The 13,946-nt window shown below is 42.4% G+C and overlaps 1 protein-coding gene across 2 annotated transcripts in view; it reads right to left on the bottom strand.

Moving 5' to 3' along the window:
* Nucleotides 1-178: 178 nt before the first annotated feature.
* Nucleotides 179-13,946, bottom strand: part of LOC143285534 (uncharacterized) — a 196,962-nt gene continuing 183,194 nt past the window's right edge. Inside the window, exons 19-21 of one of the 2 annotated variants that reach the window (XM_076592893.1) lie at nucleotides 12,387-12,595; nucleotides 7,223-7,506; nucleotides 179-7,146 (exon numbers count right to left, since the gene is read on the bottom strand). In XM_076592893.1, coding sequence (XP_076449008.1) covers nucleotides 7,251-7,506; nucleotides 12,387-12,595 — 465 coding nt within the window. In that variant the 3' untranslated portion in view covers nucleotides 179-7,146; nucleotides 7,223-7,250. Of the gene's footprint in view, nucleotides 7,507-12,386; nucleotides 12,596-13,946 lie in introns of both variants that reach the window. The other variant, XM_076592892.1, reaches the window with a different exon arrangement.

Below are 13,946 nucleotides of genomic sequence, written 5' to 3'. Positions count from 1 at the left end.
GGTTCTGTGATTGAATGTTTTTATGAAAGGAATGAAATCTAGTAAAACCTGAGAATTAGTGGTGATGGGTGGGATTTTAGAAAACTTTATTTGTATTGAAGAAAATAGGGACAAAATAGAATAAGATTCCCATTTGTATTCTCTCCTTTAAAAAAAAAAAAAAATATATATATATATATTACCATGTACACTTTGAGTTTGGGAAGAAAAAAAAGGTGAAGCAACTGTTTTAATATAAATGAAGATAATATTTACTGTAACACCTTTTTTGCCAGTCTTTATTTTCTGAAGAAGCCAGCAAGCCTGTTCTTTGACCCATACATCCACATTCATCCTTTCAATATGTTCATAAAACACACACACACACACTAGAATCACTGCACTTACATATCTTGTTTAAATGATACTTTCTTTATTTGTTTTTTGTTGTTTAATGCAACAGCACAATATTTCAAAACAAGAACAGAAATGAAATGAATATTGCACAATACCCCGAACAAAATCTAAGTCTTTGTTTATTCATACTGGCTGTTTCAGAAGTGGTGTCTTATGAGTGTGGGGCTGTCAGTGGAGCATACTATCAGTTTGAAGGAGTCACCAGATTAAATTACCTGCATTTCATTCTCCTGCAGCTGTTCAGTCTTTCTTTAGGTCTGATTTGCAGACCAGTTTTCTGACTATTGCCTAATTCATCACAGACTAAATATTCCCCAAATGTCAAGTGCGACATGTTTATAAATTTTGACTGTGATTTGATGGAGCCTTACCTGCACAAAAGAGTGTCATCACAAGCCACCGGGAAGGTTGATGTTTTTTACTTTTTGTATTCAGTATATGTTGTTTCTCTTGTTTGATCAACAACTTCTCTTTTACGAAGTTCATTAAGTAATTTACTGTAATTTTACTGAACATTTATTTCAAATACTCATCATTGATTTCACCTTCCATCTACCCAGTTTCCCCCAAATCACCATTCAACCCCCCTCTCCCACCTTTTAAACATTACCATTCAAATGTGAACATAAATACTTTGACAAAATGTCTACAATCACTAACCAGTGTGTGTGACAGGACATGAAACAAAATTCCTCTTCCTGCAACTATTTCTTAAATAACTCCATTTTGCTGGAACTGTTTCTTAAATAGGTTAGTATTAGCAGAAGAATGTAGTTTCACACTTCTTGGGGGCCAGCTTTAGACCTGATTTCTGTTGATATGGATACAGCATTCAGTATGTGTATAGTTCCGTAATAAAGAGTTGGTTGTGTCTGGTAAAGGTCTTTGTGCCTGTATAATATTCAGTTTGACATGTGGAAAAGTGTTTACAGGAAACCCTGAAAATCTGTTTACTGTCTTCTGGAGCTGATCTGGCGCTATGGTCAGACATCAAACGAAAACATAAATTTAAATCTTTTCATCTTCAGACTGAGTCAGCACAACTTGTAAGATCTAAATTGAGGTTTGTTTCATTAAATCACAAAGGAATGAACAGACATATATAGAGTGACTTAAAAATGACAACATGTAGAACTTAATGTTTACACTGTTATGGTTTACTTGCCATTTTGTTATAGTGACAACTTACAAAATGTCCCAACTATTCAACAAATAACAGTTACACATGGATTGGGTTCACAGCTACAGACCAGCACACCTTGATCAACACATCAGCTTCCACCCAGACAACCATTTGTTCTCTTCCATTGGCATACAATTGTGTGCCAGCGACTTGTTTTTATGTTTAAAAAAATCCTGCATTTATTGAACAGCATGACATAATCATGATTTACACATTCTGTACAATATAATACAGTTCCAAAGTGACATGACTGCAAGAGAAACATTTTGACATTGTGACAGCATTCTCAACCAACAATGGCAGAATATCACACACAGACACAGAGCAGTTTCATAAGCTGGGTATGACATGTCTGGGATTGTAGGAGTTGTGTGTAAAGTCAGGGATGTTTACAAGACGAAGCTGAACTTCTCACAAGCATTTCAATGTTCTGGGGACAGAAGTAGACAACAAAACACTTCCTGTTTACTGCCACAAGAGTTGATTGGAGCTGTATTTGAAATAGCACATTACCATATATCAAACCAAGCAAATTCTGCTGAGTTGCCACCCCTGGACAAGGTAATTTTGTCTGCAACAAACTTGACAGTGTTGCATAAAATCTGTAAGAATTTTCCAACACTGCATTCAGAGGAAGTTCACAGAGCAGTTTTCCATAACATTTTTGTGGCCAAGCCTTCCCTCCCTCTGTTGCCTGTGGCAACATCCAAATCACAACTGGCAGTTTGTCGGTCACGGTCAGAAATGTGTTGTCACTCTTGGAGTACAGTTACCTCAAGGTGTATGATAGAACTGGAATCTAGTCTACATTTTAATGTAGCGTAAGGTTCTGTGAATCCATGCACATGTTACAGGACTTACCACTGACACCAGTGCCACTCACACAAGAAAAAACAAAAAAATTCAGCACAGAGTGTGTGAAAGATGTCAACAAGAACAAGGTACATGGGACTTGGCACTGACATTTGTGATTCTGAAAATGGTGTGAAGTTTACACAAGAGAGCAATACATCTCGATTTACATACATGATACATGCTTCCCAAGAGAGCAATACATCTGGTACTTGTTGCTTACATTGGAAGTAAAAAAGAATGTGCGTTTCACCAATGAGAGCAATTTGTTTAAGTGTGCAAACTTGACTTGATGCAGTAATTCACTAATCCCTTTAAAATATATACAAAAAGAGAACTGCAGTGTAGTAAAAATGTGAGATAATCGTCTTCAGACATGAGAACAGTTCTTCTTTGTGTACAAGTAGCAGCAGTTGGAAACGGAAGAGAGCACATGGAACATTAAACTGTTTCCTAAAAATACACAAAGAAATCCATCATGGAACATTAAACTATTTCCTTCAAATACACAAATAAATCCATCATGGAACATTAAACTGTTTCCATCCATACACAAAGAAATCCATTTTGTTGAGATAATGAGATGTGCACACACACACACACGCACACACACACAGACACACACACATACTGCAGAAAAGTTACTGAAACTGTAACAGGAAATGTCAAAAAACAACAGCAAAAACAACAAAACAAAAGCAATCAAAAAACAACAAACCTTGTCACTTCACTTTGTTATTCTATCACCTGATTCCACCCCTCTCATGACCCCCCTCCCTAACACAGCCCCCAGGAAGAGAAAAAAGGTACAGTCACACTGATGGACAAAATCCCAGTTCATGCCTCTGAACATTGTCCATCCATCAATTTCTCATCAGAGGATTAAAAACACACCACCACAAACCTGAACGTAACTGATGATAAACACAGTAAGAAATATAGACCTTTCAGATCAGAAAGCTGCCATGAGGCAACTCGCATGTCGTGGGCAATTTATGATACAACACAATAAACACAGTCATACTGTCCAGAAAAGTTAAAGGCTCCAAAGCCTTTTGTGGTCATAATTTTATTCCCACTGTGTCTATGGCTTGGCACAGGAAGACGGCCAAATCCTCCTTCTGCTGTTTAACCTTCCCTAACCTAAGTTATGTACCATTCACACCTGAGTGTGACGGAGAAGGGAGTAAAGTGCCTGTCCCAAGGACCCAACAAGGAACAATGTATGAGTTTCAGTTTCACTTTCTCAAGGAGGCGTCACTGCGTTCGGACAAATCCATACACGCTACACCACATCTGTTGAGCAGATGCCTGACCAGCAGCATAACCCAACGCGCTTAGTCAGGCCTTGAGTGCATGCTTACATATTTGTGTACCTATGAAAGTGGATTTCATTTTACGTAATTTCGCCAGAGGACAACACTCTCGTTGCCATGGGTTCTTTTTCAGTGCGCCAAGTGCGTGCTGCACACGGGACCTCGGTTTATCGTCTCATCCGAAAGACTAGACGCTCAGTTTGATTTTCCAGTCAAACTTAGGAGAAAGGGCGAGAGCGGGATTCGAACCCACACCCTCACGGACTCTCTGTATTGGCAGCTGAGCGTCTTAACCATTCTGCCACCTTCCTCCTTGTATGAATAAGATGAAACGGGGTCTTGACCCAGTCAATAGAGGGGCACCACCTCACCAACTGCCCCATGGCGTTTCTTTGACCAAAACATGAAGTACTTTTTAAAACATTAACTTTTTTGTATAATTAGAGAATGGCATGGAAAAGCAGAAAAAAGAGAACAAAGAAACAACAAAAGACGCAAACTGAGCAATCACAAAGAGGAACATTTCTGGCACAAAATTTCCAGGTTGGGAATGCAAATTACAGTTTATAACTAAAAGAATTCCTGGCACCCATGGGAAAAGGGCTTACAATATATAATAAATAATAACAAAATAAATTGATACACAAAAGTTCAAAGTTTTTATTTTGAGAAACGAGAACCAGTCCAACCACTGCATTCATAAAAATTCTTCAAGGAAAACAAAGAACCGGAAAATCCCAATGTCAAATCTTTTGATTTCTTTGTGGGCAGTAAAGCTACTTCAACTGATGCATGTAACCAAGTGAACAAAGAAACATACACTGTCACAACAGTGAGAACCAAAGAACCAGAACAGTAAACCGAAGTAACAATGTAACACCCAATACTTCCCAGAGCTGTAGACGTAGGGTGTCTGGCTAATGCACACATCTAATGCCGATGTGAAGGGCCTGCTAAATAACAACATATAAGTTTCATACAGTCAGCATACAGGTTAGGTAAAAGGTACATTGCACAGCAGTTATAATACTGTTTAAGAGACTAATCTTCTGATGCTCCAAAGTAAACCATGCAGTACAGAAAACAGCAGCATCATAATACTGTCAATGAACAAAATTTTAATAGAATTGAATTATTTTAATGCACATTCAATCTCATATTTTGAAGAAAAAAACCCAGTACAGTTCTGCAACTCCAGAGGTTTGCACAAATATCAAACATCCCCTGGTTTTCTTTTTTTCTTCTTTCTCTGCATTCTGTATCCTGTGGAAGTCATGATATCAACCCAGCACTCTACACGGACAGTTGAAAGTGAAGGTCAAATCTTCATGTTCTGCTGCTGATTCCGAGTGTTGGTAATTCCTCAAAGAAACAGAAAATCCGAAGGTCAGTACTCTTCCCCTATTGTGATCCAGCAGCATGGAACAAACTGCCTTTCTCTGTCACATGGATCCCCACTTGGATTTAAAAAGTCTCTCAAAACACATCTCTTCACTTCTGCCTTCCGTCTTCTTGACTAATGTTCTTGAACATCTGCTGTCTGTGTGTGTTAGCTTGTGTGTTCATGTATAGGATGTCATACTTGAATGTATACATTTCCTATATATGTGAAACTTTTATAATCATTGTAAACAGGATGAGACCCCTGTCTGGGAGATGTGAGTAACAGTATGTATTGTTATTCTGTTTAACTCAGCAAATACTGTCCAGCTGATTGTTAAATTAGAAGTTGATGACTGAAAATGAAAAATAAAACATGAGAGCCATGCATGGTTTCCTTTTGAAGGCGGTCTCACAGCAGTCTGAAGCTCAAGTTAGGATTTTTCTTCAATACTCAAGACAGAGAGACAGATAAGGGAATTTAAGGATTTTTTTTCTTCTTAAAGACAGAGACAGATATGGGAAAAACATCATTAAAAGCACTGATAAATGTGGCACTGATTAATTTAAAAATGTTTCTTAAATCAATTCTTGAGAGAACTAAGAAAAATAAGATAAATAAATGAAACATATATACATACACTGAAATTCAATCGAAAAATATGTTCATCAAAATACATGATTAAATCAGTCATTTCTGGCAGGGAGGAAGAAAAGTCTTGCAAACCTCATACAGAATGATACTCAGCACACACACACACACACACACACACACACACACAGGTCTCTCCACTGCTGCTGGCAACAGTAACGATTCTCCCTAACATACACTGTTTGGGAGAACAGGGAACATTCAGGGACCAGGGGTCCAGCCTCTCTGGCCCTCTGTACAAAGTGACGCAGGACCCAGGGAAGGGGAGGTAACAGCCAAGTGGGTCGGCAATCCACTCATAACCCTCACTGCACACATGTGAATACACAATGAGGTTGGCCAATGACTCACAAAAGCCTCACTGCACACATGTGAATACACAATGAGGTTGGCCAATGACTCACAAAAGCCTCACTGCACACATGTGAACACACAATGAGGTTGGCCAATGACTCACAAAAGCCTCACTGCACACATGTGAACACACAATGAGGTTGGCCAATGACTCACAAAGCCTCGTTGCACACAAGTGAACACACAATGAGGTTGGCCAATGACTCGCAAACCCTCATTGCACTCACATGAACAAGGAACCAGGTTGGCCAATGACTTGTAAACCTTCACAGCAATGGACTCACCAACCTTCACACTGTGTAAACCTTCACAGCAATGGACTCACCAACCTTCATATTATGTAAACCTTCACAGCAATGACTCACCAACCTTCATATTATGTAAACCTTCACAGCAATGGACTCACCAACCTTCACACTGTGTAAACCTTCACAGCAATGGACTCACCAACCTTCACATTGTGTAAACCTTCACAGCAATGGACTCACCAACCTTCACATTGTGTAAACCTTCACAGCAATGGACTCACCAACCTTCACATTGTGTAAACCAAACAAACCTTCAGATTACCAGAACTGGACACAGAATGATATCAACAATCAACGCACCAACATTCACTGCACACATCATGTGGTTTAAAGTCCTACAGCCTTTTGTGGCCATCGGGGCAGTGAATTCATATCTACTGTGTCAAGGTCTGGGCACAGGAAGGCAGTGAATTCATATCCACTGTGTGACTCGGCACAGGAAGGTGACTTGACCACAACACCATGCTTCAAAACAGGATCACTTGACAACACCATGCCTTGAAACAGGATCACTTGACCACAACACCATGCCTCTAAACAGGATCACCTGACCACAACACCATGCCTTGAAACAGGATCACTTGACCACAAGTCCAATGCCAAGCACGATTATGCCACGGCGCCTCACACACGGTGTGACCCAAACACAGAAGCCGGGAGCATGCAGCAGGAGGGATGGGCAGCAGCAGGAGACAGTTCCTCCACCTCTCTCTTAACCCTCACCCTGCCAGGTTTACTGAAGCACACAGGACGGAGAGGTCCTCATGTCTCTCTCCTCCACCTCTCTCTTAACCGTCACCCTGCCAGGTTTACTGAAGCACACAGGACGGAGAGGTCCTCATGTCTCTCTCCTCCAGCAAATCCTTCCCCTCACCCCCATCATAGTCGTCAGCATACTCATCGCTGTGTTCGTCGTATGTCTCGTCGGTGGGCAGGGGGAAGTAGTCGCGGTCCATGCCCATCATGCACTTGTTGCCCACACACTTGTGGTAGGCCCTGTTGGCCATACGGGAGCCGCGCAGAACCACAGGTATGCTGGCCAGGTGGGAGGCGATAGTTGTGGACCTGCAATGATTGAGGCTTCTTTAGTGTGTGTGTGTGTGTGTGTGTGTGTGTGTGAGAGAGAGTGAGTGTGTGTGTGTGTGAGAGAGAGAGAGAGAGAGTGTGTGTGTGGGTGTGTGTGTGTGTGTGTGTATGTGTGCGTGTGTGTGTGTGTGTGTGTGTGAGAGAGAGAGAGAGAGAGAGAGAGAGAGAGAGAGAGTGTGTGTGTGTGTGTGTGTGGGTGAAAGTGTGAGTGTGTGTGTGAGAGAGAGAGTGAGTGAGTGAGTGAGTGAGTGAGTGTGTGTGTGTGTGTATGTCTGTGTGAGAGAGAGAGTGAGGGCGTGCAGTGTGTGCGTGTCATGTGTGTGTGTGTGTGAGTGTGTGTGTGTAATAATAATAATTATTATATTTATATAGCGCTGAATCTTGTGCAGAGATATATCAAAGCGCTTTCGCACCAGTCATTCAAACGCATGCATAACTCTAAAACTGGAAAGTAAAAAAAAACCCCAAAAAAACGAAGACAAGGAAGAGGCAGGGAAGGGAGGCTATTTTGGGGAAGAGGTGGGTTTTAAGGCCAGACTTGAAAGAGCTGAGTGTGGAGACCTGATGAAGCGAAAGAGGAAGTTCATTCCAATTACAAGGTTCAGAGACAGAGAAAGAACGGCGGCCAACAGTCGAGTGTTTGAATCTGGGTATGCGTAAACAGAGTGGATCCGAAGCCGATCGTAGAGCGCGAGATGGAGTGTAGAGGTGAAGGCAGCCACAGAGATAGGAAGGGGCAGATATGTGAATACATTTATAACATAGATTGCTGATCTTGTACTTCATTCTGTGTGAGACAGGGAGCCAGTGGGAATGTTGCAAAAGAGGAGTGATGTGCTCAGATCTTTTCTTTCTGAGGACGAGTTGGGCAGCAGAGTTTTGTATGCGCTGACGGGACTGAATGGATGAAGCAGGCAAACCAGACAATAGAGAGTTACAGTAGTCAAGGCGAGAGAGAATGAGAGAAACGACAAGTCTAGATGTTGCGTCAGTGGACAGATATTTCCGGACGGAACTGATGCACCGCAGTTGACAGTAGCAGGATTGACATGTCTGACTGATAAATTTTTGCATGGTCAGAGTGTTGTCAAGGACAACACCGAGGTTCCTGACTGACCTGGAAAGAGGGATGGCTGTACTGCCAAGTTTGATTGTGTCAACTGTGATGGAAGACAGTAGGGAGAGGGTGGGGGAGACACGTATGTGAGTATGTGTGTGCGTTAGAATATTTTTTGAGATAATGATATTAATGAAATTTGGTAAACTGATTTGTTAAATATGTTCTTTTTAAATCATACCTTCCCTCAAATCAGAATTTCCTTGTGTTGCTCAGTTAATATTTTATTCAAATGGTTGTGAAAATGTCAGTACAACAAACAGTTAATCTGACAATAAATGGTTTCAGTCAGTCAGTCAGTTTTTGTTTAGTTCCTATGATCATTGCTTCAGTTTTGTCCGCATTCAATTTTTAACTTGTTTAGAGTCATCCAGTTTTGTATGTCCAGGAAGCAGTTGGATGTTTCTTGCAAGAGCGACAACAATTTTTCAGGGGTATCACTCTTCTATGTTGAGTGTCATTAGCATAAGAATGATGACTGACATTATGGTGGTTGATGATTTCAGCAAGAGGAGCAGTGTACAGTGTGAAGAGCACTGGGCCTAAAACAGATCCCTGTGGGACTCCATGTTCGATTTTAACGGGTTCAGATTGGAAATGATCAACAATGACACACTGGAACTGATCAGTGAGATAAGATTTAAACCAGTTTAGAACAGTGCTGTTGATACCAAATGTAAAATGAAGACAGCAAAGAAGGACTGAATGGTCTATCGTGTCAAAGGCAGCTGACAAGTCAAGAAGAGTGAGAAGGGAAATTTTTCCTGAGTCGGACGCTAGCAGCAGGTTATTCAGGATGTGAAGGAGAGTGGTTTCGGTGCTGTGGTCAGCGCGATAGCCAGACTGAAATGGGTGGATGAGATTATTGAGACAAAGGTGGTTGTTGAGCTGCTTCAGGACAGCTTTTTCAAGGAGTTTGGACATGAATGGAAGATTAGAGAAACTGGTTGATAGTTTTTCAAAATGTTTGCATCAAGGTTGTGTTTTTTCAGAAGAGGCCAGACGATTGCAGTTTTGAAAGTGGATGGAAATGTTCCAGTGAGAAGAGATGAGTTGACAATGTTGGTGATTGTGGGGAGAAGATGTGAGACACATGGGAAAAGGCAGAGGCTGGTATAGGATCGAGCTCACAGGATTTTATTGTCATTTCTTTCAGGATTTCATAAACTTCTGTTTCAGTCAATGGATTAAAGGAATGGAGAGGAGTGCTGCTGAATTGAGGATAAGGATGAACAGGTTGGAAAGACATTTGGTCTAAGATGGTACAAATATTTTGGACTTTGTCAAAAAAAAAGAGGAGAAGACATTGGGGAGTTCAGATAAAGTGTAGGCAGAAGGAAGAGGAGTCTTGTGCATTTCCGAGAATATTTGACATGATAGAGTAAAGAGATTTGGTGGATGTGGCATCAAGAACTTGAGAAGAAAAGACGTTTGTTGATGAGATCATATGTTCGACTTTATTTATTTGTTTTCGGAATATTTGATTGTGGACTTACAGTTTTATTGATCGCCATCGTCTTTCCAATTGGCGACATTTGCAGCTTGAGAAGAAAAAGTGTTAATGTTGATGGATTTCAGGTTGCGACGAGTAACAGATTTTTTGGTTCTGTAAGGTTTTGAAATATTAAGCAAGAATATGACAGCAGAATGGTCAGAAGAAACTTTGTCAATTACAGTCACTGACGCAATCACGGCATCAGAGTCATGTGCGATGAACCAGTCCAACGTATGGCCAGATCTGTGTGTTGGTTCTGTAACGAACTGAGAGAGAGAATGAGTGGACAGAGATAGACACAGGCATTTGACATCAGTGAAAGTTTGTTTGTCGAAATGAAAATTGAAGTCTCCAAGGATGATAAGTTTGCCAAAATGAAGGTTGTAGTAATCAAGTAATGTTCGGAACTCATCGTGAAACACACACACACACACACTCACAAAACACACACACACACACAACACCTGCTTGTTGACACATCTGGTGATCTTGTGTAGTTTGGTGTCACACACACACACACACACACACCACACACACACACAGCACAGCCAACACCTACTTGTTGACACACTTGGTGATCTTGTGTAGCTTGGTGTCACACACACACACACACACACACACACACACAAACACACACACACACACACACACACAGCACAGCCAACACCTGCTTGTTGACACATCTGGTGATCTTGTGTAGCTTGGTGTCACACATACACACACACACAAACACACACACACACACACAGCACAGCCAACACCTACTTGTTGACACACTTGGTGATCTTGTACAGTTTGGTGTCTCTCTCACACACACACACACAAACACACACACACACACACACAGCACAGCCAACACCTACTTGTTGACACACTTGGTGATCTTGTGCAGCTTGGTGTCACACACACACACACACACACACACACACACACACACACACACACAGCACAGCCAACACCTACTTGTTGACACACTTGGTGATCTTGTGCAGCTTGGTGTCACACACACACACACACACACACACACAGCACAGCCAACACCTACTTGTTGACACACTTGGTGATCTTGTGCAGCTTGGTGTCACACACACACACACACACACACACACACACACACACAGAACAGCCAACACCTACTTGTTGACACACTTGGTGATCTTGTGCAGCTTGGTGTCACACACACACACACGTCTAAAAACACTTATAGTGAATAGACGTTAAACTGAAGATAAAACACACACACACACACAGCACAGCCAACACCTACTTGTTGACACACTTGGTGATCTTGTGCAGCTTGGTGTCACACACACACACACACACACACACACACACACACACACACAGCACAGCCAACACCTACTTGTTGACACACTTGGTGATCTTGTGCAGCTTGGTGTCACACACACACACACACACACACACACACACACACACAGCACAGCCAACACCTACTTGTTGACACACTTGGTGATCTTGTGCAGCTTGGTGTCACACACACACACACACACACACACACAGCACAGCCAACACCTACTTGTTGACACACTTAGTGATCTTGTGCAGCTTGGTGTCTCTCTCTCACACACACACACACACACACACACACACACACACACACAGAGCACAGCCAACACCTACTTGTTGACACACTTGGTGATCTTGTGCAGCTTGGTGTCACACACACACACACACACACACACACACACACACACAGCACAGCCAACACCTACTTGTTGACACACTTGGTGATCTTGTGCAGCTTGGTGTCACACACACACACACACACACACACACACACACACACACACAGCACAGCCAACACCTACTTGTTGACACACTTGGTGATCTTGTGCAGCTTGGTGTCACACACACACACACACACACACACACACACACACACACAGCACAGCCAACACCTACTTGTTGACACACTTGGTGATCTTGTGCAGCTTGGTGTCACACACACACACACACACACACACACACACACACACACACACACAGCACAGCCAACACCTACTTGTTGACACACTTGGTGATCTTGTGCAGCTTGGTGTCACACACACACACACACACACACACACACACACACACACACACACACACACACACACACACAGCACAGCCAACACCTACTTGTTGACACACTTGGTGATCTTGTGCAGCTTGGTGTCACACACACACACACACACACACACACACACACACACACACACACACACACACAGCACAGCCAACACCTACTTGTTGACACACTTGGTGATCTTGTGCAGCTTGGTGTCGGACATGGACCGGAAGCGCTGCAGGTCGGTGGTCTTGCCGCAGGGCAGTGCGGCCAGTTTGTCGCTGAGGTCCTCCGTGTTGCACTGGGTGTGGGCACAGCTCAGGATGTAGCCGATGATGGGCACCGGCATGGGCACCGACCACGGGTCTGGCTCCTCCTCCTGCAAGTTCTGCCAGAGAAAGTTGTGAAGTGTGTTCTGTCAAATCTCTGAGGTTCCAGACAATGATGAAGGAGCAAGGTGGCAGAATGGTGAAGACAGTTATCTGTCAATGCAGTGTCCATGAACACCAAGATGAAAGGTGGCAGAATGGTTCTGACAGTTATCTGTCAATACAGTGTCCATGAACACCAAGATGAAAGGTGGCAGAATGGTGAAGACAGTTATCTGTCAATGCAGTGTCCATGAACATCAAGATGAAAGGTGGCAGAATGGTGAAGACAGTTATCTGTCAATGCAGTGTCCATGAACACCAAGATGAAAGGTGGCAGAATGGTGAATACAGTTATCTGTCAATACAGTGTCCATGAACACCAAGATGAAAGGTGGCAGAATGGTTCTGACAGTTATCTGTCAATACAGTGTCCATGACCACCATGATGGTCTAGGTTTGAACCCCCTCTCACCCTTTCTCCCAAGTCTGACAGGAAAATCAAACTGAGCATCTAGTCATTTGGATGAGACCATAAACCAAGGTTCCGTGCGCATATTTATGCCGCCATGTAGGCAGCTATACTCCATTTTGGGGAGTGTACATGCTGGGTATGTTCTTGTTTCCAAAACCAACCAAACACTAACATAAATTTCAGGATTTTTAACGAGCGTATTTGATCTTCTATGTGTGTATACACATGAAGGGGGTTCAGGCACTAGCAGGTCTGCACAATTACTGACCTGAAAGATCGGAAAAATCTCCACCCATTACTCACCAGGCGTCGTGACCGAGATTCAAACCCACGACCTTCAGACTGAAAGTCCAATGCTTTAACCCCTCGACTACTGCACCCATCATAGGCACTGACTTCTTCAGTTATAGATACAGACACATAACCTTTCAGGTACAGACATTGAATTAATCTGATACTGACACAGATATTGATTCTTTCATTTAAAGACACTGCCATAAGGAGTGTGTATGCCTGTGTTTAGAATTGTGAATCTGAGTCAAGAAAACTGTTCATTGCGTTATGATCACTGTGCACCAGTATCTGTGAACTGTTCACTGCACTATGATCACTGTACACCAGTACATGTGAACTGTTCACTGCACTATGATCACTGTACACCAGTACATGTGAACTGTTCACTGCGTTATTATCAATGTACACCAGTACCTGTGAACTGTTCACTGCACTGTGATCACTGTACACCAGTACATGTGAACTGTTCACTGCACTATGATCACTGTACACCAGTACCTGTGAACTGTTCACTGCACTGTGATCACTGTACACCAGTACCTGTGAACTGTTCACTGCACTATGATCACTGTACACCAGTACCTGTGAACTGTTCACTGCAC

This window comes from Babylonia areolata, chromosome 9 (assembly GCF_041734735.1).
Source record: "Babylonia areolata isolate BAREFJ2019XMU chromosome 9, ASM4173473v1, whole genome shotgun sequence".
Taxonomy (NCBI): Eukaryota; Metazoa; Mollusca; class Gastropoda; order Neogastropoda; family Buccinidae; genus Babylonia; species Babylonia areolata.
Note: the sequence above shows the minus strand (reverse complement) of the source record. Positions and strands in the feature narration are given on the sequence as shown.